Source organism: Acipenser ruthenus, chromosome 4, assembly GCF_902713425.1.
Source record: "Acipenser ruthenus chromosome 4, fAciRut3.2 maternal haplotype, whole genome shotgun sequence".
Lineage (NCBI taxonomy): Eukaryota > Metazoa > Chordata > Actinopteri > Acipenseriformes > Acipenseridae > Acipenser > Acipenser ruthenus.
The window spans coordinates 93,403,203-93,429,634 of NC_081192.1; the positions used below are offsets into that span (position 1 = coordinate 93,403,203).

Consider the following 26,432-nt stretch of genomic DNA (forward strand, 5'->3'; position numbering starts at 1 on the left):
ACAGAAAAGATTACATTTTTATACAAGTATAAACTATTACTTACATTTATGGCAATTCAGTGTTTGTACTTTGTACAGACTTTGTAAAAGTCAGTCAAACCATTTTTGAGGGTCTGGATCTGTCTCATAAATTCATGCTGTTCTTCTGTTGCAGTAAAATGCCTTTTCTAAAGGCATGGGAACAGGGCAAATGAAATGGAGCCAGATATGCTGGATGGGCTGCAATTCCATTTCAAACGTTAGAGCTGTCGCAGGCAGTTGCTGGATGAATACAGCACCAATTAGAAAAGCTTAATGTTGCGTAGCTATAAGCAGGAAATCCTTCCAATGCCAGTGTCAAAGGAGTGCAAGTTACATGCCCAGTACCTGTTCCATAGCTACAGTGGGCATCTAGATCTACTCATGGAAGCTTCCACCAGTACCCTGGTAGGCATGGTAACTGCAACCACAGTGCACTGTGGCTACGGGTCAGTTATTGTGCAAACACTTTATAGAAAGAAAAAAAAAACACGTGTCAACTACTGTACATTTTGTGAAAAAAATCCCCTGAAGAACTAGGTACCCTGGTAGGCATGGGAACTACAACCACAGTGGGTTACGGGTCAGTTACAGTGGAAACACTTTTAAGAAGAAAAAAAAAAAACATGCGTCAAATACATTTTGGTGTGTTTTTCTTTAGAACTTAAAAAAAATAAAAAAATACACCAGATGGTGTTTTAAATTTTGTAGCTCTGTGTCACGTTTTAAATTACTGTCAGTGGAGCTAACTCTTCGATCTGAAACAAGAACAAAAACTGACTGGAGAAATGGTGACAATTACGTAATACATAAATGTAATATAAAAGCAGCATAAGATTTATTCCTACGTGGGCTAGAAAACAGAATTGATATTATCATGACCACCACTTGTTTTTCGTCAGGTTCCTATGTAAAATAAAATAAAATAAAATAAAACTGATTAAAAAAATCTAAATATTTTTCTAGCTAAAAAACAACCTTTTCATGGGTAACATTAAACAGTGACAACAACTGAAATTTATTTTTTCAAGAAGGTTTGATTTAAACACAATGTATGTTTATTGTATTAACACTATACTGTATGCTACAATGCTTATCGGGATGTCAGCGCTATGTTGTAGCACATACCAAAATGTAAGTCTACTTCAGTAAATAAAATCATGATATTATTATCAGTTAGGTTTGCCTTAAATAGCTACGCTTGTGCAAAATGTGGGGCTTCAGGAGATCGGTGTGGGCGGATTCTATAGACTTTTTGTTAGGAAGCCTAAATAGTTTTCCAAGTTCACATTTCATGCTGTGGTTTCTTCCATCTTTGTATTTGTACACAACGATCTGCCTAACTATGCATCCAGTATAATATGCTACGTTCTCGTTTTTCTGAACTTCTCATTTGAAATCTTAAGCAGAAATGATCTTGTTAACGAACAAATGTAAGCAGCCCATTAAATTCTCTGGAAAATAATAAGTTTACACTTCAAGCTGCACTGCAGGATAACCGCGGTGGAGCGTGACTTGCCTTGAGTTGCCATGCATTTACTCCGTGTACAAGCACCTGAATCAGTGTTGGGAGCTATTGGAACCTTACTTAACATCAGGCAGCTCCACATCTTCTATTCAGACAGTGGCAGTTCAAATGGAAACATGTCTGTGTAGACCTAACGCCCTCACAAAAAACATTAACAGAAAGAATTACTAGCCTCCATTTTTTTTTTTTTTTTTTTTTTTTAATTTCTTACATTTTATTACTGTTGCACCATTTATACAGTTACATAGAATTTTAATGCATCCATATTACAATTCTTTTTTTTTTTTTACTTTTGTATCAATGAGTGCTGGGGTGGTGTCAGTGACACGGTATGGAAGAGAGTCTGAAATGGCAATGAATGCAGACATTTTATATTTATTTTTTTCCATTTCCACTTGACCGAAAGACAGAACTACAGGTGCACCCAACCACGGACATGCATTAACTTGTCAAGATAGAAGGAGAAAGAGACAGAAACAAAGAGCAAGATAGATTATATTATATTATATATATATATATATATATATATATATATATATATATATATATATATATATATATATATATATATATATATATATATATATAGATAGATAGATAGATAAATCTAAGTAGACTATATATGGTCGATATGACCCAAATTAAAGACACTGGAGTCATAGGAAGAAAGAGAAAGAGAGACAAATTCTACTTTCAGATTGGCACTGTAAGACTGGAATGCTTTCGTTCTAATTGTGTTTGAAAGTGATGGTTATTACCTGTATAAAACAGGCAGACAAAACATAAGTAACAATACAAAAAACACAATAACTGATTGCCTTAGCACTGACCCAACAGGCAGAGATGAAAACATAGAAACCTTAAGGGTCTTAATGGGACTGGCAGAGTGCATATACGATTAGTAGATTCTACCTCTTCCATTTCCTTTTCAGGCATCTGCAACACAAGAGTCCAGGAAATACAATGATTTCTTGTGAACTGAGACATTTCCTGATGAAACTTCAGGCTGAGGGGGTGGTGTGATATTCCATTGGACATGAAAGGTGGTGTGGGTAAAACGGACTTTGATCAAGTTCGTTTGTACAGCAGAAAAAACGAATGCTGGTTTAAAAGAGGCTGTCCATTATTCTTGAACTGCTACGGTTTTATCCTGGTTAGCAAGATCAACCTCTATGGCTTTAACCTCCTGTGCTGGGACGGCACTGTCGGTGGCTACAGGGGTTGAACTAGGTGCTACTTCCTTGGCTGTGGCCTCCTTGGGAGGAGGGGCTGAGGCAGTGGCAGCGGCAGCAGGAGCTGTTTCCGTGGGCTTTGGCTCTGGGGCTGGTGCCTCACTTTTAGCTTCCTGGGCTACTGGAGCAGTGGGGGCCTCAGTCTTTGTGGCCTGGACCTCATCCTTACTGGCACTCTTCTCTTCTGCTTTGCTCACTGCAATGGGTGGTGCAGGAGCTTGGGCTTTCACATCTGCACTAGGCTCTGAAACAGCAGGGGCAGGGGCAGGGACCTCGCTAGCTGGTGGAGATACTGCAGGAGTTGCCGACTTCTGCTCTTCCTGCTTGGGTATAGCCTGCTCTGTACTCTGAGGGGGCTCAGCCTTTGGCTCAGAATTGGCGGCTGTCTTCTCTCCCTCAGTCTTAGATGGCTCATCCTTGTTCTCGGCCTCGGTATCTGTCTGGTTGGCATCAGGCTTGGAGTCTTTATCTGTTTTCTCATCTGTTCCTTCTTTAGTCTCCGCTGCTGCCGGGATCTCCTCCTTGTTCTCTTTCTGTGCCTCTCCTTCTTCTGCTGTTGCCCCTTCAGCCTTATTGTCCTTGTCTTTTGCTTTCTCGTCGTTCACATTATAGCCCTTCTTCTTCTTGCTCAGCTTGCCTCCCATGTTCCTTGTCTCTGTAAATAAAGAAAATAACCCAATCAACACACTGTGAAAAAGTCTATAGTTTCAAGGAGAAAGTTCCTGTTTAATGCTATTTGGGTTAAAGAATAAGTAGTGGGGTCCCCACGTGTTGCTGCAACTGTTTAAATAACGTACCTGTAATTTTTATTTTCATTGTTAACATCCTGACAATTTTTTACACTTGTAACTTTAAAGTCTGTTTCAAAGCTCTTTTCAAAATGGCCTCTCTAGTGCACTGATAGTGTAAAGATTATTGCCCACATTGTCAAATGATCTATGATGGGGTACAGAACAGAAAAGCCAGAACACTTGTTGTTATGTTGTTTTTTTTATTGCTCACCCTGCAATGATTTAGAGGACAGATCTCAAACCCCAAGTGAAATATGATTAAATAATACTGTTTCTAATTATGTGGCAATATGTTTTAGTAATAGTTGCCCAGGTAACAAAAAGCATGACTTTTCAATTGAGTATCGAGTAGTGAACCCTTTGAAAAGACAGTTGGTGCCAGTTGTGGTGGTTGGTTTATATTATTCTGCTACTAAAACCAGTATTAACTGTCATACGATTTAAATTGTTTTCTCTTTGGGCCCTGGAGCATCTGTTATGACTACAAATAACAGAAGTTGAAGATGCAGTGCCAGTCATGCATACCACAATTGCAGTACAGTTTTATCCACAAGCTTTACTTAGTAGACAAATCCTGCAGTGGTATCCCCAGTGATCAAATGTACTAAACTGTGGAGAATGACATGTCGCTTGAGTGTTGACATTTCAGTATTATGTTTTCAACTGTTTATATTTCACACAAACATAAGAAGCAAAAGTACAGAACGACGCTGGTTATGTCTCTTGAAGAGAAAATCAACTGGTACTTGGCACGAAAATGTTGTAATGCATTTTATAGGTTTTTTTTTTTTTTCTTCGATTGGGCACCATAGACTATGCATCCCATTTGTTTGCAAGTGGAAATTGTTTCAGAAAGGGACAGTTAAAACTAAATTAGTCTCTTGATATTATCCATGAGTACTGCACATTGTGAAATTACAACATGAATCCCTAAAGATACAGCATTAATTTACTGTAAATTCCACATATTTGAAATCTTACTTTAATGGCAGTTACAAGATGCTAGCATTCAGTCCTTATTTAATTCAGATGTAAATGTTCAGGGTTAAAGGGAATATATATAGGTCTGACAATTTAACAAAAAACGTTTACCATCATTGCGTACAAGTCTTCCCTTACTCCAATGTATTGCTCTGACTTTTGACAGTTTAAACATTAAAACGATAACACATCACCCTGCTCTCGCAAAGTAAACACATTTTCAGCCTCAGGACTTCAGAGGACTGGGCGAGGCCAAAAGGAATTACCTCTAAAACGAATTACCCCCACTATAAAGTTAAAGTATGGCAATTCAGTGTTACTTCTAGCAATTGTTGCTAAGGGATTCAAAGCAACTAGAAACCAATGCAGAAATCCTGTTATTTAAAAAAATGCACGTAGTTGAAATATAATGTAAAGTTAAAATGAATACCAATCATCCAGTTGGAGGACACAACTGCAATTAATTAGTGCATATGCTTCTGCAGTAAATTGCCATTATACAATATTGCAGTGAGTACATATTCACCTATTTTACAGTGAGAACAGTTATGCCTATTAACAGGAAGGGTAATTTGAACTGCTAGCGGTAACTGTAATGTTGCTCTTTGACAGAAACATACCTGTACTGGCAATGTCTTGTCAGCATTTCTTTTTCACAGTTTTGCCTAATCATGTCTGTCCATTCGTTTGTCTTTGACGTTTATAATACACTCCCAGCCTCTTACTGACACTTCAAATAGATTTGGCTATAATCTGATACATTTATACAAATATTTTAACCAGTTCATCAACTCTTATTCACGTTCTTACTTTTGCGATTATGAGGACCCAGTGGTTACAAGTGACCACAGGTAACTTAATTCATTGGGAAAAGCACCTGAACATGTTAATGTACTGGAGGGAGTGGGTGAAAGCTGGACCAAATGCAAAATGTTTAAAATGCTTCTGGACCAAGTCAAAACTGCCTAGACGTGTCACTAGAACATGCGAAACATCTTGGAAACTACAACACGCTATTACTCTGGCTGTATAGTCTATATGATTTGTGTGTACATATGATTGTAAACAGCAAATACTGTAGTAATTTATTTTAAAAGAAAATATTTACACAATAAACCACTTGATGAAACAGGATACATACTGTAGCGTTGCGTGTAAAATAAAGCAGACCGCACAGGTAGGACGATTCAACAAGTGGTTTATTTTTTTTTTACACTGTAACAAATACTGACCACTGTCTGCCGTGAATCAAGTCAAATAAAATAATTGAACCTATCTCCTTGTCACTCTTACTCGGGCAACCTCCCGGTCGGTCACATACTCACTTTCCAACTCTCCTCCCCGCGCTCAGGCATGCACTTTTATTTATCTATTTCTAAACCGCGCCTTCCATCCGCCCTCACCAATACCAGTCATGCCATTTGGACCCCAATCTCATGTCAGCATAATGGGGGTGCAAATGCATGTCCAGGATTGGTGAGCCCAGACAGGCAACCAACACTCCCCCCTACCCTTGTTAGCTCGTGGCGTGGCACAGCAAAACAGTACAACATGTGAAACAAACATAAAGGACAAACAAACAGGACAGTCAACAAGTCCCTTTTGCAGCGCAAATGCCTGGGTCGTTACAATATTTTTCTAGCATAAGGTATAGGCTACATAAAACCACAGACCACAATGTACTTTACAAATAACTATTTTTTAGCTTGTATGTGACAAACAAAAAACGCTACAATCTAATAAAATTAAAATAAAATGCACCTGCATGTCTAGCTAACAAGCTCCATAATAATTACCTTAACATTACACAATATACAGTATATGGCAAAATGAGTATATCAAAGTGGTATTTAAAATAAAACAAATTATTCTACAGTAGTGATATATTAGTGCTTTTATTTCTTGTTAAAATGGAGGCATTCTTGCACAGCTCCCCACAACACTCTGGTCTGGATGGGGTGTGCTCTGCTCTGAGGAAAACACAGTTTTTAGGGGACTTTTTTTAATGCACCAGGAAATTACATCAGAGGAAATAACTGGTTTTTACTGCAAAGTTTGTTATGTATAGTAAAGAAAACTGAGGTGTTTGGATGCAAGGGAGATCTATAACGATTTTAAATTTTCAAACGCAAGAGACTAAAGATTACATCCAAGAAAAGGTGAAACGTGCACAAAACAAAGATAAGCACAACAAAACTAAACTTCCATAACTATCAATATTCACTTACAGCACAAGACCTGGGCAATTAATAAACCTAAATACTTTTCAGTCCAAATTGTTTTCCTGGTTTCCCCTAAGGATTATCAGACCTATTTCCCCTCAGATGTCAGAAAATTGTGATTATGTGTCAATCTTGTGTTACTATTTATACAGTCATTTTCACTTCAGTAGTTTATGAACTAGTGTTCCTAATAAATATTTTGAAATATACTTAAGAACTGCAACTGTTAAAGAGGAAATTACAAAAACATACAGGAAGCAACTGTCCTTAGCTGGAACCTGTATTTGACTTGGTATTATCTTTGTTAAATTACTCACAACTACAAATACTAAGCATTCAGCAAACTGCATGACACTGTATTATTAGTTTAATACTATATATAACAATAAATAAACCATAAGTAACACCCTACAACAATTACTTTATACCAGAGGTATCTACATCTGAATTAACTATGTCTGTTTCTACTTCTGTATTCACAAATTAAACTGCTGTCAATTTCCTGGCAATCACATGCTTTCTTAATCATTTTCAAAAAACAGCGACACGCAAGTTCCTGACAAGCCACTGTTTAAAGGTTCTGGATTACCCAACAACTTGTGGCGAGAACATAATTAGTAATTTGGTAGCAATGGAAAAATGCAAAATGCAACAGTGCAAAACAACCAAACAAAAGTTATTAACTTGTTTTGATAAATATTTGCATTTGTTTACTGCAGGCAGCAGGTGGCAAAACCACATGTTAAAAATGTACATCATTTAAAGTCATTTTCAAAAAATTTCAGTGGTTAAACCTAAAATGATCATAGTAGCTACAATACTTCTCAATGACTTCCTGCCATAGAGAATATTTAAAAAAACACCAAAAAACTCCAGTAATTCTCTGAGAAGTTCAACATCCTGTTTCCTCCATTCTTTTAACCCATTAGTAAGCAGCATACTGTACAGTTTGTAACAGAGTACAGTAATCCGTCGCATATCTGACTGTGGTGGGACCAGAGTAAGTGCGGATATGTAAAAAGCCGGATGAATGAATCCTGTTTTAATACCATTATACACAGCTGTAACAATTACTATATTCACACAATTATTCTTTTGAGATTCAGCTCGTATTAGGTAGCTCCCCTAAACCCCTTGTTTAGAAATATACAGGTTATTAATGCTGGTGACAGAGTAGCCATCTGCCGTGTGGGTGCATGCATTCGCTGCTGAGACAGAGGTTGAATTTGATAAGCCCCTCCCCCCTATTTGAGTTTAATCAGTGCATTCAATAAGTGTAATCAAGACACATCAGACACATTTGAATAGTCTATGTGGTCCCCCATGAGCCACACATGGGGTCCGTAGGTGTTCATTAATGCATTGAATGGTGTTCACAGCGAGACAGGCAGCACCCTGTACAAATGAATTATATTTTTTGGCTAAATAATTAGAAACATGTTAGACTCAATCCAGAGACAATTATTATTAAACTTCTCTTACATATTTTAGAGACATGAATTATATGCTTGATGTCAGTTATTATTAAAAATACCTTGTGTATTTTTTTTATTAAATAGTAATTCCAAACACAACACCATGAATATCAGAATTTTATCTTTTGTAGTTTTTGTAAAATAAATGCTGTTTAGCTTATTTCCATAACGTCACTGAGATGGGCAGAAGAGTCAGGCCTGAGGTTTTCTCTTTCCTGTAACAGTGTCCCCTGGCTGGCATTTTCCCCGAAGGTGTTTTTGACAAAGTTTTGACATTGGGATTATAGACACCATTATAAAGCATGTCTTTAAAGTGACATATACCCAAAAATACTTTTTTTTTTTTTTTTTTTTAAGGATTGAGCTGAATCTGGGCATGCTGCACTCACGCTGCTACTCTGATCACAAATCACTTTGAACAGAGTGTCTAGGTGCTATGCTTCCAGAGATATACCTGAAAATGTGTTTTTTCGTGTCACAGAGATGAAAGGGACTGGTGGTGGGCTTTTATTTGAGCCTGTAACTCTGCAACCACTGGTGCAAGGGGGGTCTCTTTTGCTGTCCAATGGTCTTCGCTATCCAGGGAGCCCACCCTGGAACCTGTATCCTAATGCAGCGCAGAACTGCATGCGTTTTTGATTATCTAAAGTGACATACACCCAGAAATATATATTTTTAAGGATTTATCTGAAATTGGGCATGACACACTCAGGCTGATACACTGATCACAAAACACTTCCAGAGATACGGCCTAAAACATAAAACTGCGTTGTCCAGCGTGTGTTCGTCTTCGCCGCTCCCGAGTCAGCGCAGGGGTGGTAGCGGTGAGCTGAGCTTAAGTAAAACGTGGATATTCTAAATTGGGAGAAAATAATTCAAAAAAAAAAATTGGCGACTACTAAATAAAAAAAATAAATAATCCCTATCTAGGCTAAATATCCTTCTAAAATAAATGTGCTCAGTTCTGTTTTTAACAGTTTTATCAACTGCTGATGGCCAGAAAGACATGTTATTGGAACTGCACATTACCTGGTTTCTATCTGGAAACCAGCTGGTACGGTATTTATAATTCCAGCGCAGATAACTTAGATTAATTTAACAAGGTAGTCAATAAACATTTAGATTTAAATTTACAACAATGGGACTTTAAATAGTGATTTTTTAAATTTTTGAACAAGTGCTGGCAATTGGTAGAATTTCCAATTGGTTAATTCACAAGGTATTACAGATTAGCAGGAGTTAAAGCCACCAATGTTTAGTGGTCTCCAATGGATCCAAAGGAAGTTGAACTAAAGGAAATGCTTCTGTTTACAACTGGTTTACCTTTCCCCTAAAGCTGCTGGCCTTGACCAAGCTCCTGTCAGCAAGCGTCCACTGTATACAATGATTGCACTTCCAGCTTTGAGGGATTTGGCAATTCCCCTGCACAGGATCCCACTGCCAGAGTACTTATTAGCACTCACACTAGCAAGCATTAAAAAATAAGTTCGAAGTACATTTTTTTTTTTTTTTTGAAAAAATAACATTGGTTTTTAAAACCACACAAAAGCATACAGACATACTAACAATATACAACTTTAGAATTAATTAAACAGGCAATTATAGAAAAAGAGTAAATAGCCCTTCATTCATACCACTAGGCGATTCAGTTTGTAACAGAAGTTTGTCACCTTCCATAGATTTGAGAGTACAAACTTTGTGCTGTTGTTCATTAAAGTGCCTTGCGACCGGTGATTTTATATCCTTGTTTCTAATTGCATTCTTGTTTTTCCATATGTGACCTGGAAGTTCCCTGATTGTCTTGCCAACAAAGCAAAGGCAACAAGGACATTTCAACAAGTACACAGCATACTTTGACACATGTATTGCTCTCCCTTATTTTGAATTGCATATTAGTTTTAGGATGTGTAATTGTATCGCTTTTAATCATAGCATTGCAACACGCACAGTTATAACATGTAAAAATGACCTTGCGGTAATAATGCTAAAAAAAAAAAATGCAGACACGTTTAATTACAGATATCTGTTATGTTACAGATGTCTTTTTTCTCATTTAAAAGTAAAGAGCATCGCTTGGCTAAGATCATGTGTAGTATCTGTTCTTATCAGTTTAAAAGTAAAGAGCAAAATTTAGGATCACTAGACAATATAGTATGCCAATGTGTCTGAATTATAGCTCTTATTTCAGAAATGGGAGTATAAATTGAAACAAAAGTTTGTGTTTGTTTTTTACGATTGGTATGAGGTTGAAGTAACGGATCCCGGTTTAAAGACTTACATTTCAACAATGCATTATTAATCCAGGTATGTTTATATCCTTTCATATTTCAGATTGCAATACAAAGGCTTCTTCAGAAACGTCTTATTCTTAAAATGACAAATTATGTTTCAACACCAATGGATGATAACTAGATGCATTTAGAAGACTATTTCAGTACATTTTCTGTACAAAGTGGTCATCAATGCCCTGCTTTCGAAACTTGTACATCAAACAATGTAATGCAACTAGAACTTGTAGCCATTTTCAACGTGAGCAGATTTAATATTGTTGACATCTTTTTCAAATTGTATTAATTCCTTGTTGGTTCCTTTCCAATTCAAATCTGAAAATTCTTATTTTTATACCGCTTCCTAAAACGTGGAGCAAACTTTCCACCAGATAAAATATTAGTAAATCAAGTCAAATTTGTTTATCATTTAATTGTGTCTTAAAAAGGCTTCAATGAAAGTTCATCTGGTATTCATAAAACTCATGTTTAATGAATGCCCCTGTTTGTAAGAGGCATTCTGATAGCCCAATTTAAGTTTCTCCATAATCTACTGACTCTTATAGATCTCCACCAGACATAACTCAAATAGTACTTTAAGCCCATCCTAGTGATTCGTCTATTACCTGGATTTACTATAGCACATCTCTATTTGACTGACTCACAGGACAGCTAAGCTGTTTACCTGCCATAAAACACAAAAACAATTCACAAATGCACAAACAAACACTTTGCGGTACTACGTTTGTAAAGCGCGATTACCTTTTCAATACCTTTCTCTCTACAGTTCATGACCGGGCTCTTCCTTCGTCAGCAGCCCTGAAGAGACTGACTGCTTTCTTTAAATACCAGGTGCAGGTGATAATTAAACAATTAAATTAACAAATAATAATGTAATAAACACACATTCTTTAAGCAGGGAGGATATTTAACCCCCTCCCTGTAGTACTACTATATATTGTAAAAGAATCGCCCCTCACCACGGTTCGTTGCCCCTTTAAAACACTGACACAACACACACAAATGGATTTTTAAAAGCGTGGATGCGCTATTTTTAATGAACAATACAAAAAACAAAAATAAACAAAACAAACACTAACTAAACAAAACAGGAACCTAAACTAAGACAGGACAGCTAAGCTGTTTACCTGTAACAAAATAGCACACACGAAAAGTCTTCACACTACCTTTCCTTTGTTTTACGGTCGCTCGCTCGCACGCACGCACGCACGCACGCACGCACGCACGCACGCACCAGCCCAGTCGGGCTTACACACACATCAGCAGCCATGAGCAGACTAACTGCTCTCCATATAAACCCTGCACCTGGCTCTAATTTTCAATAATAGCCAGGTGCAGGTGATAATTAACAATAAAACAATTAACAAAACAAAGCAAAAATGTGCCTATGCACATGTTTTTCTGCAGGGAGGATTTAATCCCCTCCCTGCTGTCTCACAATATATATATATATATATATATATATATATATATATATATATATATATATATATATATATATATATATAGGCAAATGTTACTGTAAGTGTTCAAACAAACTAGTACATCTAATACACAAACCCACTAGGAAGAACAGTGAATGATGTTTAAATTATGTCTAGATTAACATAAAATGGGCATTCTACTTGTGCATACACTAAATGTGCTCCCCACCCCCACCACAAGCCCAAAAAACAAACAGCAAAGATTAAGACTGTGAGCGCTAGCTGACCTAAACAAATGCGTCGGACTGTTTTAAGACAAATTTAGAACCTCTGCTGTATACCCAAGGTAAAAATAAACACAATTGCAAAACTACAATCTAATAAACATATATTGAAATAAAAATATCCTTATACCTTGTGCATGATTTCATGATTTTAATTAATATACAACCCTGCTACATTATGTAACTAGCTTGAACCATATTGCCAGGCTTAGTAGAAAAGACCCACTGAATATCAAACAGAAATTAAATCATTTGTACAATTACCACAAAACCAAATACTATGTTTTGCCAGTAATCAATTGCTCAGTCCGAAGGAGGTAATTAAACACTAAGAATAAAATCCAATGATTAAAGTCCAATATTAAGCAAGACAATTCAGGTATTTAAGGAACACTTTCAAAAAAGTTTTAGAATTCAGTATTGTAAGACTTACCTTCAAGTTGGCAGTCTACGACAGTACTAGACAACCAATTTTATTTACTAACACTGGGTTATTTTGACTCCTGATAAAATATATCCTGTTGCTTTCTCCATCTGCCATTATTGGCAGAGAATGACTGTAAAAACCTGTAAATGGAGAGTTTTCAAACATTGCATCCAACTACAGAACAAAATCCTACACCCTGCTACAAAGGATCCTATTTATATTCTTCTCTCCGTGTCCACACAGTTTTGCGAGTAGGGGCTCAGCAGGGTCATATGCCAAGATTTTATCAGCTCATCCCGTGAAAACCTTTTCCAGATCAGCAGGAGCTTTTGGAGTAACTAAAAACACATTTACCTATCTTCTGTATGGCACAGACATCTTCTGCTTGGATTCAAACTTCCAACCTCTCTTCTGCATGGAATACGGAAACCGCACTATCAAATTATAGGGTACCGTTAGATTTTAGCCAAGGAGTTTCCATAACACTGAAAATATGAAGTCGACATTTGAAATGTTTCGCAATGGCAGGTTTACAAAATACATAAACTTCCCTTACAAGGTTGCATAATTAGTTTGCCTAAACAAATGTATGTGTGTAACATGAAATAGAAATGCATTTTTGGTTTAGGAATGTTTTTTATAGTTGAGATCAGTCAAGACAAAAAAAAAAAACTGTATTTGCATGCCGGTGCCACTTAAAATAGGGTCATTCAAGTTAAGTGTATTTAGTACTTGACAGCAGATAATAGTACTTGAACATTTTGAATTCATAGCTGAATGAATTCAATTGTCAACTTGACTTACCTCAGATCTGATGCATTGTTATTGTAAATTGTGATAATTCCTACCCTTCTTATAAAAGTTTACTGTGATATACCATGGAATCATATATTGTTTCATACACAGCATACATATCAAAAAACAAACTTATTTTATATAGTCGTTCATGACAAAAGTATTCCCACCCCTGCTTTAGTATTTTGTGTGTCCTCCTTTTGCTTTTTTTACAGTTTTCAGACATGTATGATGATTTTTAACCCGTATGTTACATCTGGTTTCTTAAAAGAGACCCAGAGACAGAAAGCTGCAGTTAAAGCGGTGGTGCGCATGTTTATGCAAACACAAAAACAGGAACAAAATAAACTGGTACGAAGTCCAAAATAAAATGTTCAAACAAAAGAATCCATCACTTGTAGGCTGGGCATTAACCTTCACTACAGATAAAAAAAACTATACAAAATTCATCTAAGTTCCTCTTTTTCTGGCTGTTGACTTTATAATGCAGCTTAATTACTGAGTAATGGTTTTCAATTAATAACTATATCTTTTAATAAGTTATATATTTTACAGAATTTGAATGTAAAGATGCCAATACTTGTCATGCAGATATCTGAAATTGCTGAAGTGCTTTTGTTTTTTATAAAGACTATTTGTTAAACTACCAGAAATGGTGTATTTTGGACTTTGTCATATTAATTAGTGGCCAACTGCATATCAATACATACTTCTTTAGGCCACATAAAATAAAGCGTTACTACAATAAAAGCAAAAACTATGTTTCAACAGGAATTATAGACGACATCTAGGACATGCCAGTTGTCATCATGGGTTAACTGCAGCCACATATTCATTTAAAACATCCCCAATAAGCTCACAATGGTTTATTAGCCTCTGGAAACGAAACTGCTAAGACTGCTTTTCTCAATGACTGCAAATTGCTAATCAATTCTGTATTGAATGCTAAACCCATTCAGTAGGGTTACCATGTGGCTCCAGATTCACCGGACGCTGTGAGACAGAACGGGATTTCAAACTTGCCCCTAAATTGAAATAAATGAAGGTGTAAATGAACCATCCTTAGCTACAATTAAGAATGGTGCCTAAATACCAGCATGCGCGTCAAATAATTGTATTATACTAAGAATGAATTGCAGCCAGTCGCTATTGTTTTCTGTTTGTTAAAATTCAATCGCCCATATTATTCTGCAAATACAATCGCATCATCATCTCGTTGCTCTATCAATAAATTAGCTATTCGTTCATTAAGATCTGATCAGAAGCAGCTGATCAGTGTGAATTGTTTGCTGCGCCCAAGCAATTCCACCACAGCAGGATTAATCTCAGCAAAGGTGGAGCTCATTTATACGTGAATTACTTTCAGTTTAGGGGGAATTTTGAAATCCCGGTCTGTCTCAAAGCGTCCGGTTAATCTGGAGCCGTATGGTAACCCTACATTCAGACAGCAATTCAGTCATGTTGATCACTGTTCCAATTTCAGTTGTTGACATCAGAACTGTAAAAATCCCCTCAGGTGTTATAGAAATACAGTAATATTTGAAATCTACTTGGCTTGCATGCCAATAGCTACGAAGGAGTATTTTCAAGCATTTTAAAATCACATATCTTTTTTTTTGTTCACTTTACAGTAAGTTAAAGAGCGTACATAACTAAAAAATGATATGGTAACAATTAGGTAATTAGCTTAGCGTTACCGGGTGTGGCAGGGATGGGGTTAAATGCTGTCTGTGCCAACAATCACAGGTGTGGTCATTCCCTAATGAGATCATTGGTGCTAATTGGGGAATGACCACCTGTATAAAAAGGGAGAAAAACCCCTGTGAGGAGGTGGTGTTCGGAGAAGGAAAGTATTTGACTCTTTATTTTGGCCCGTGTGCCGTATTTGTTTGTTCATTATTGTTTTGTTCCCCCTGTGGGATTAATAAACTTGTGCTTTAGCATTTAAACTGCAGCTTTCCAGCTTCTGAGTCTCCTCCATGTTGGCAACAGCTACCCTGCTACACCAGGTAACTAATGTGCTGCATTACTATGCAGTACATGCCCTGTAAATTTACACTAATTCTTCTCCCACCTTGGCTCTGTACTGCAAAAGCGGACCATTTAAATTTTCTGAACAGGATACAGTGAAACTTCAAACATCCTTCTAAAAGAAAGTGAATGTCACTCATAGGAAGATGGCTGCTTCAGTAATATATTAGTAACATACCTCCACAACTGTTAATAGAAAACTATAGTAACCATATCATGAAAAACCTACACCTGCCACTGCACCGTAAAAATGTAATGAAATACAATACTATATAATACTAGTTACCCTTTGTAAGGTGGGAGGCGAGGAAAACCAAAATTTTCGAATTCATTTTTTGTCCTGTTTTTGATATAACAGCATAAATAAACTTTGTTCACTGACTAAAATTAGTGCTGTCATGAACACAGGATTTTCATATTCGGATATTTGCTCATATTTGAAATATTTGTTCTGATATTCGTTAGTTTTCAAAAAGTAATAAATGCCATTATATTGCTCAGAACGCAAGCAGAGATAGCATAGCAGCAGGGGCAAGGGGGCGTGGCCCGTTTGTGTGCCTTTATTTTACAGCAAGATGTTACACTATACACTTAACCCAGGAGTAATGAATACATTGTGTAGGCCTTATTTTACCCCAGTGAATTAACTACAAAAGCAAAGGATGTCAAATAGCAGTTCAAGTTAAACATTGTTTTGTTTATTCCCAAAATAAATAGCACAGTTTCATTCCATGCCTTTGCCGTTTCTTCACAGTAAACCGTGGCCATAGACACGTTTTCAAAAAGTAATAACATGAGGTTTACTTGTGCCTTTTTGTAGCTGAACAAGCAAACACATACTGAAATTTAACTTTAAACACTTCAAATAAAACAAACGTGGAAATAGTGTTTTGTAAAACAAAGGGGGAAAAAACTCACCGTTTTGGTTCTCGTTTATTACATTCCACATAACAGAAAGTCAATATATATATATATATATATATATATATATATATATATATATATATATATATATATATATATTAAAAAAATCACTTCACAACATTTCTAGCAAGTTGGGCACGTTTGTGAGGCATTTCAGAATTAAGTGCTTGCCTTTTTTCTGTCCCATGAGATTCTGAATCGCTCTAAAGCAGCACAATGCCGTTTTGATCCAGATGGCTTTCCATAGAGATCACTATGCGTGCGCACACATAATTTAGTCTGTTTACTTTTTACTGTCTAAAACTTTTAAATAGAGGCTCAAATGCTGCTGTGTGGATTCTGCATTTATATATATATATATATATATATATATATATATATATATATATATATATATATATATATATATATATATTACATCTCGCATATCACATGGAGCTCCTTTTCAGTTGCCATTTTTTAAACTGTCGTGCAACTTCTGGTGAGGCAGTAAATAAGTGCAACGTATTTTTGTCATTTCTAGCGAATACAAACATCTGATTTTTGTATCCGAACATATGTAAAAAAATATTCGTTCAAATATTCGAATATTTGTCCCAACACTACCTAAAATTGTTTTTTTTTTCCTTAGTCACCAACTCTTTCAGTGATTTTTCAAAGTCAAAATGCATCCCGAAGACAAGCTGAGAGTGGCTAAACACACAGATGAGACATTCGGTATCGGTGGAAAAACGAGTTGCGGTCGCACTGTGGTGTTTGGGGATACGAATTCTCCATAATTGTTTTATTTAAGTTGCAAAACCAAAAATACAATTTTTTTTTTCTTACAACAAAATATTATACAACTGTACTTTGGTTAAATAAAAAAAGTATATTATATGTATGCACTATTTACCATTGTTATGAATTTACTATTCATCAATATTACAAAATCAACTTGGCTCATCAGGCACCTATATATATATATATATATATATATATATATATATATATATATATATATATATATATATAATTTTTAGCCATGTTTGTCACATGGAAATGTCTGATAAATAATGACATCATTAGTTGCGCAGAAATCCATGAGCACCAGCTGTGATTGTGTTAGTGTGGTTGAAATACACACACACAGTTAGTGCACATTAACTAACCAAACTGAATTAATAACCGCACACGATGCTTGCTCTGAAAAGGATTAACTAGTGCGGCTGTCGCTGCCCTTTGTAACCAAACTAACTGTGTGTGTATGCAAACCATATTAAGAGCAAAGGATGAACTCACAACTGTACGTTGTTTTTAGCTGGTTTATATGCTGTGGTGTTATTGTTTTATTATTTTCAGAAAATGTACCTTTACCCATGTTGCTAAACAAACCATTATTTATCAAATCAAAATACATGTTTGCATGATGGGTTTTATTCTGTTTAAATTATGAGTACATTTGTAAACATATTTAAAAATCTTGGTTGCTTTCCAAAAATGTGTGTGAAATAACCCTTTATTGGCAGAGAAGTCAAAATGTCATGTTTGGTAAGAACTTACTAGGAACTAGATCAGGAAAACAAACATTTATCAGGTCAGTGAAAGGGCACAGTGACAAAACATTGTTATGTGGGCTACTTTAATATGCAAATTGATTTCCACTAAAAGGTTTTGTGAGGTGCACGCTGTTGGCAGTGTTAATGATATGGTAGTAAATGGATTCTAAAATACCTGCCAATAGGTGTAGCATTGAGGCCTATGTACTTTCATTGCTTAGTCTAAATTAACAAAAGCACAAAGACCATGATTACATTTGTTTTACTGACATTAAAAAATAGTATGTTGTGGCAAAGTGGTAGGTAGTACACTGGTGTTGAGATGATGCAGGGTTTGATACAACGAAAGACAACAAAGTACTGGTGAAATGATGATTTATTTTTGTAATCCAATGTCACTTGACAACAGTAAATAATAACAAGGAGAACTGGGTGTATTGCGCAGTTTATTTAAACACGGGGTTCAGTCCCGGAATAATACACACGATACAAACCCGACACCAAACACAAACACGATCACAAGTCCAGAGTGAGTGCAGTGAATTTTAGTGGTGCGATACACATTATCTGTGAAATAACAGTGCAGTGAAATCCGGGTTGATTGCTGGTCTTAAACGACAGCTCCCAGATGTGTTAGCCGTCTATAATGTACAAACAGTGCAACTAATACGGTAAACAAACAAAACACAAAACACTCACAATACAAATTCAAGGTCCTTCAGTGGTTCTTTCGCAACCATAACAAAGGAACAGATCAAGGAAAAAAAATCACACACAGCCCCCCCGGATCACTTAGCTTGCATTCTTGCATTCTCAGGTTTTGTGATCAGCACGAGCCCGAACACGAGCCCGACCACGACCCCCCCTCCCCCCATCACTTCGCTCGCATTGCTGGTTTTGTCCGGTTTGGGAAAAAATGGAAAGCTGGCAACCCAGCCTCCAATCCACGGCTGCCACATCACTTCCCTTCCGGGTCGATGACTTGGTGTACCGTAGGCTCCGCCCCCTTTCTAGATGGCCAACTTCCACCTAACCCTGGGAATGAATTGTCAGGCCATCCAGTCCAGGGCACTCTGTTCCCTTTACACAGCACCCTCACAGGTCGGTAGGGAGATTTATCACCAAGAATCATTCTGTCTCTGTCACATATGTGCACTTGCGAATCTGAGTCCAAAAAAGGTGACAACATATTGTATTATATTTTGTAATCAAAGTAAGGGCTACAACAGAGTGCCAAACTAACAGGTATAAGTATCCATTAAATTGAAACGCTATGCCAGCCTTGACGTTCTGGCACTTGTTTTTTGGCAGACAACCTACACAGATAAGAACATAAGAAATTGCAAGTAATGATCAAATCGTGCTGGCAGGAATCCAGCATGAGTGTGGATCACACACAGCTTCCATGGTTGCAAAACTATCACATCACTGATTTTTAAGCTTTAGATTATCATTGCCTCTCTGCTAGAATAGCTATGATGATGTTATTTATTAATTTTACCTTTCACTTATAAACAGTACTATTTATTAGGATTGATCTTAAAATCTCAAAATTTCAAACTCTATGTAAGTAGAATATATACAGACGTGCTCAAATTTGTTGGTACCCCTCCACAAAAAATGAAGAATGCACAATTTTCTCTGAAATAACTTGAAACTGACAAAAGTAATTGGCATCCACCATTGTTTATTCCATATTTAATAGAAATCAGACTTTGCTTTTGATTTTTTATTCAACATAATATTGTAAATAATAAAACAAATGAAAATGGCATGGACAAAAATGATGGGACCGCTAACCTAATATTTTGTTGCACAACCTGCACAATCACTGCAATCAAACGTTTTCTGTAGCTCTCAATGAGATTTCTGCACCTGTTAACAGGTAGTTTGGCCCCCACTCTTCCTGAGCAAACTGCTCCAGCAGTCTCAGGTTTGATGGGTGCCTTCTCCAGACTGCAAGTTTCAGCTCTTTCCATAGATGTTCGATAGGATTCAGATCAGGACTCATAGAAGGCCACTTCAGAATAGTCCAATGTTTTGTTCTTATCCATTCTTGGGTGCTTTTAGTTGTGTGTTTTGGGTCATTATCCTGTTGGAGGACCCATGACCTGCGACTGAGACAGAGCTTTTTGACACTGGGCAGTACGTTTCGCTCCAGAATGCCTTGATAGTCTTGAGATTTCATTGTGCCCTGCACAGATTCAAGAAACCCTGTGCCAGGCGCAGCAAAGCAGCCCCAAAACATAACCGAGCCTCCTCCATGTTTCACTGTAGGTATGGTGTTCTTTTCTTTGAAAGCTTCATTTTTTCGTCTGTGAACATAGAGCTGATGTGACTTGCCAAAAAGGTCCAGTTTTGACTCATCTGTCCAAAGGACATTATCCCAGAAGGATTGTGGCTTGTCAATATGCATTTTAACAAATTCCAGTCTGGCTTTTTTGTGTTTTTCTTTCAAAAGTGGAGTCCTCCTGGGTCTTCTTCCATGGAGCCCACTTTCGCTCAAAAAGCGACGGATGGTGCGATCAGAAACTGACGTACCTTCACCTTGGAGTTCAGCTTGTATCTCTTTGGCAGTTATCCTTGGTTCTTTTTCTACCATTCGCACTATCCTTCTGTTCAATCTGGGGTCGATTTTCCTCTTGAGGCCGCGCCCAGGGAGGTTGGCTACAGTTCCATGGACCTTAAACTTCTTAATAATATTTGCAACTGTTGTCACAGGAACATCAAGCTGCTTGGAGATGGTCTTGTAGCCTTTACCTTTACCATGCTTGTCTATTATTTTCTTTCTGATCTCCTCAGATAACTCTCTCCTTTGCTTTCTCTGGTCCATGTTCAGTGTGGTGCACACAATGATACCAAACAGCACAGTGACTACTTTTCTCCATTTAAATAGGCTGAATGACTGATTACAAGATTGGAGACATGTGTGATACTAATTAAAGAAACTAATTAGTTTGAAATATCACTATAATCCAATTATTTATTATCTTTTCTAAAGGGTACCAACAAATGTATCCAGGCCATTTTAGAATATCTTTGTAGAATAAGCAATAATTCATCTCTTTTCACAGCTTCTTTGCTTTATTCTATGACATACCAAAGGCATGCAAGTATACATGATAAAATAGCTTTTAATTTCATCACTTTTCAGGAGGAATGAAGCATTATTTCAATGAGCTGTAAGGGTACCAACAAATTTGAGCACATCTGTATATATCTTTAGTATTGAGGTATTATTTAGGCTATTGGAAATACGCATGATGTGATATAGTCCACCCGCTGGGATAATGAAGCCTGAGTGAAGGCAACCAGACCACAGATGAAATTCTGAGTAAACCGAATTACTCATGGAATAATGAGGAAAAAGTTTGTATTCATTAGCAACAAAAACTAGTGCTGCATAAAATCACAGAAAAAAATCACAGAAAAAGTAATTTTGTTTAAAGTACAGTATCCATTTTCAAATAGTGATAGAACCCTCTTTACCGTCTGGTAAGGCCCTTCTCGTTATGTTAAATGGGGGTCTTACCAAACAGTAAAACCCTTTTCTTCTGGTTCTGTTGCATATGAAGCAAAAGCAGACATGTCAAGTCTCACGCAGTCAATGTGAGATTCACTCATTTGCACGTTATCTCACTCTCACACAGAGCTTATTATTAGTTTAGCAATGCTTCCAATACATTCAAATTTTACACAATTGCCCAAAGTGGACCTTGTGTATTAATTTCTGAACTGTACCATTGCCAAGCAGTCATCAAGGGGAAGAAGACATGATGTATTGCCTGTAGATCAACACCTGTGTGGCACAATAACTTTGACTTGCCTCTGTACCAGTTTTGGATCTCATGATCTGCTTTTATTTATTTATTGATGCATGTTTAATTGGAAATGCAGGACTGATCGATCTATTCTAGAGCCAAATACCAACAATAACTTTAGGACATGACATTTACTAAATAAACACAACAAAAATTGACTGGAACTTTCCATAATACAGTGTGTGATGTGATCCACGTATGAGTATCCACTTCCTTCTCTCTAGCCACAAGCTGAATTAGTTTGAATTTACATAGCAACTATGTTTGCACCGGGAGGTACGTTTTAAACAGCCTTAAAGCTACAGTAGCAAATTGAATATATTCAAATTATTATTATTATTATTTATTATTATTATTATTATTATTATTATTATTATTATTATTATTATTATTATTATTATTATTAATAATAATAATAATAATAATAATAATAATAATAATAATAATAATACCATCATTATATTTTTTACTGGCATAAACTATTCTCTCAAATGTTATAAAATTATATTTAAAATTCTTTTATATGTGAGAAAAGTGAAACAGCCCCTGAACTTTAAAAATATAAAAATGCTGTTGTAGTTTAACTTATTTTGCTGTTGTTATTTTTTAAGCAAGGGCACAATGTAATTACAATAATTGGAAGAAAGGCACAGATCCATCAATACTATTTTTTTTTTTTGTTGGTTCAGTACGACTGAATATTGATACAGTCTCTGTATTTGGTTTAATGGTACTAAACAGCTTAGATTAAAACTGTCCTGTTTTTTGTCATTTCAACACGCACCTTCAGCACTGACACACACCCTCTGAAAAAAGTCTCTCTTTGAGATCATCTTTTGCAGAAGGCGGCAAGTGAACACTAGCATGCCACAGTGACTGTGTTATTTGCTCTTCTAATAACAAGTCAACTATTATATTCTTTGTGTGATATGCTAGTTATGTGGTATTCACATCACAGTGCTTCTGCATCAGCAGTATACTATATTTGGTCTTGCTGCATTGTCTTTATTGTTCTGTATTATACTTTATGTGAACATTTGACAATTATGCTTAATTACACAGTAGTTGTGTAGCTACTATGAAACTACAGTAACATGCAATAACGAAATTAGAGTGATAAACACTTTTTTAGAACTACAATCACACAATGCAATTTTGCATTTGCAGTGTAATTACTGTGTAACCTGATGTACGATGACAGTGCTATTATAGATACCTCAAAGTAAAGGTAATGAGCTGGGCCTATAGAAAATTGTGGATCTTTTTTTTTTTTTTTTTTGCAGATTCTGCCAAAAACAGTACACCCAGCAAAAAGTTTAATTTTTTGCAACAACCTATGATGTTTTGACTCTTTTTTTTGTATGTATCAATAAAATAAAGTATAAAAAAGGCAGTATAACAGTATTAATTTGGCAATTTTCTATTGGCTCTGGTAATGAGTAATGGGAGTGCAGTGGTACAGGGTTTGACTCCCAATACAAACACATAGGCTTCACACATAGGACTGCAGGACGCATCGTCACTCACGCAAAATGCATTCAGATCCTTATTAGACATAGTCCAACTTGTGCATACACCTACATTTACAGTACAGTGACACCTTACCGGGGTCCAGAGCAATGTTAATCCCAACTTTCTCACTCTACAATGGAGCTAAGCTGTACTAGCCAGTCCAGAACAATCTAAGGGATGGGTCACCTTATCCGCCTCCTATGCTGACGACACCCAGCTCACTTAAAACTCGACCCTGGAAGCCCCTCTGCCATGGTCCGGCTCTCGGCTTGCATTCAAGACATCGAGGCCTGGATGTCTGCCAATTTTCTTCAGATGCACACTAGCAAATCTGAACTCCTTCTAGTAGGATCTAAAACTCATGTCCCTGCCCGCAAGCTGAGGTCCTCCGACTCTGGCCTGCTTGTTATCCCCAAGCAAAAGTGCACCACACTTGGAGAACACTCATTTAGCTTCATGGCTCCGACTCACTGGAACTCTCTCCCATCTTTGGTGCGTGATGCTCCCACCGTCGCTCGCTTTAAATCAACTCTCAAGACCCACCTGTTCTCTCTTGCTTTCCATGCTCTTTAAGCCTGATATCTGCTATTAGCTACTGTGTTGCTGCTACTATTTCATGTATTATGCTACTATCATGTATTATGCACTTTCCACTGTACTGAATGTATTATGCATTTTTCACTGTATTTTTATGCATTTTTTTTTTACTGTATATCATGTATTATGCATTTCTCTGTATTTAAAGTATTATGGATTTTCTTCTTGTTACTGCATCTTGTAAAGCGCTTTGTGATGGTGGTCCACTACGAAAGACACTATATAAAATAAAGATTGATTGATTATTTAACAAGGGTTTGCAGACCAACATCCCTAACTTTGGATGAAAAATCTCTAGTGTATAAATGTCTGCAAAGTATTTAAATTAAACGAGTGAAATCCATATTTTATTTTAATATTGTAGGAATATAGATATGTTGTCGTTTAGATCATTAAAATAATACTGTATGGTAACATGAAGGACCTACCAAAACAAGAGAAAGGTGTACAATAAGCCAAGTAGTGTGTGAAAGGCATTACAATACCAGGAACAAAATGTGTTCAGTATTATTTATTTCTTAGCAGACACCCTTATCCAGGGCGACTTACAATTGTTATAAGATATCATATTATACAGATATCACATTATTTTTTTACATACAATTACCCATATATACAGTTGGGTTTTTACTGGAGCAATCTAGGTAAAGTACCTTGCTCAAGGGTACAGCAGCAGTGTCCCCCACCTGGGATTGAACCCACGACCCTCCGGTCAAGAGTCCAGAGCCCTAACCACTACTCCACACTGCTGCCTAATTGATCTCTTGAAATCAGGGATGCAAGTCTGTTCTGATTGGTTCGGTTTTTAACAACACCTGATTGACGTCCACTTGGTTTTCATTAAAACTGGAATGAAAGTTTAAAACCAAAATAAACTGACTGAATGTGTGCAGCCAAGGGAATGCAACATACCGTTATTGCACATCTTTTTTTTTTACAGTGACAAAAAAACTAAAAACACTGTTATTGCATCACTCATAGTAATGTATTATAGAATTAGATACAATCTAGAAAGAATAAAATAATGTCAACTTTTTATTTTAAAACGTTAACGTTTTATTTATTATTTTACTGGTACCCCCACTGTTGCTGGGGTTGGTTGGAATTGGCAAATGACATGCAATCCCATCTGAGTAGAACTGCAGATAAAAGAACCAGCTAGAACTAAAGCTAGATATTTGCCTCCAATCAGTAGGCTATAATGGCCCTTTGAATCCAAGTGCTTAGTAAGCGTTGTCTTCCATAAATTACTATCAAATTGGTCCAAGTCCGCAGCAACCCTTGGCTTGTTTTGCAGCTTTGCCCAGTTTACTGTTTATTCCAGTTTCACAATGGTTAGATCTCAGCTAACATTTGATTTTCTTTCAATACTTTTGCCTTTGGCTGTTTTAGTCAGTTTAGAACCATTATTTTCTTTAAAGCCTAAATTAGGTCTACACAGAGCAATTTAACAGATAAATCTTTGTTAAAAAGTCATAAGCACCAGAACCTTTCATCAACAATAACCTTAAAACAAAACAGCCCTAGACATCTGAACACCCAGACTAAGTATGAAGCTGCCATTATCTCTACTGAGGGCTGTCAGAATCAATCACGTAAGTCTTGTCATGTCATTTGATTTATGTTAATATATTAAAATTAAGGGATGTTGTTATGAGGTCCTGAAAATGCCACCAGCTTAGTGCTGAGAGTGCCAACACTTTTTCAATGTACGGTTCAGTTTTATCTTTTGTCAGAAAGACAAACCGTTGCATCACACTTAAAATACCTTATACTTTGTATAACAGCTATAAGCTATTGCCTGAAGGTTACACAGGTAAAAAAGGCAGCGATAAAAAGTCTGAAGTATTTTCGAAGGCAACCTTTCACAATAAAGTTTTGCTATTAAATAAAATGCTGGCACATTTATCCTCAGATCTTATTTTCATAATATTTAGTCAGAGCAGAGGCATGCTGTCCCTTTTAGAAAATAAGGAACTGAAAGTTTGCACAGACAAACCCAAAGTATCACATACAGTAACTCTTAAGGGTCATGTGAATGTTTCCCGCCTTGGAACATTTGTGATTTGATGTAGATACAAATTTGCTTATACCCAGTGTAGAACCGCCTTCAGTTAACATATACACTACATATGCAGTGTATTTTTTCTGTATAGTTGAATGTTTTTCAATAAACAGCCATTTCTAATATGTGAGTGTATGAACAGCAAAGTGTTACCATTTCTTTTTTGGCTAAATAGAGTCTGCTGTATGCACTGTGGGGAGCATTTTAATATTGGAAAGTAATGATCAATTTACATTCAAACATAATAAGTCTATTTTGTTTAAGAGTGTCTGATCATCAGATGTCTGAAATAGCAAGAGAAATTGTTTGAAATATGGGTGCAAATAGCATCTATTTGTAATTAATGTAAATATTCTAGATACTGCATTGTACCATCCAGGCAGTAAATTCAGTCTGACAGTGCCACGGTGAAGGGCCAAGCTGTCACAAAGGGTTTGCCAGGGAACAGTAAAGAAAGAATGGCATGGGCACCAGAAGAT

General features: G+C 36.5%; 1 protein-coding gene across 3 annotated transcripts in view; it reads right to left on the reverse strand.

Annotated features, from left to right (window-relative positions):
- Positions 1-1,752: 1,752 nt before the first annotated feature.
- The window catches only part of LOC117399285 (brain acid soluble protein 1 homolog), a 38,828-nt gene continuing 14,148 nt past the window's right edge, over positions 1,753-26,432 (reverse strand). The window contains exons 1-2 of one of the 3 annotated variants that reach the window (XM_033998376.3): positions 13,025-13,128; positions 1,753-3,433 (exon numbers count right to left, since the gene is read on the reverse strand). In XM_033998376.3, coding sequence (XP_033854267.3) covers positions 2,670-3,422 — 753 coding nt within the window. In that variant the 5' untranslated portion in view covers positions 3,423-3,433; positions 13,025-13,128 and the 3' untranslated portion in view covers positions 1,753-2,669. Of the gene's footprint in view, positions 3,434-11,276; positions 11,344-13,024; positions 13,129-26,432 lie in introns of those variants that run through there. The other 2 variants (XM_059023102.1, XM_033998375.3) reach the window with 2 other exon arrangements.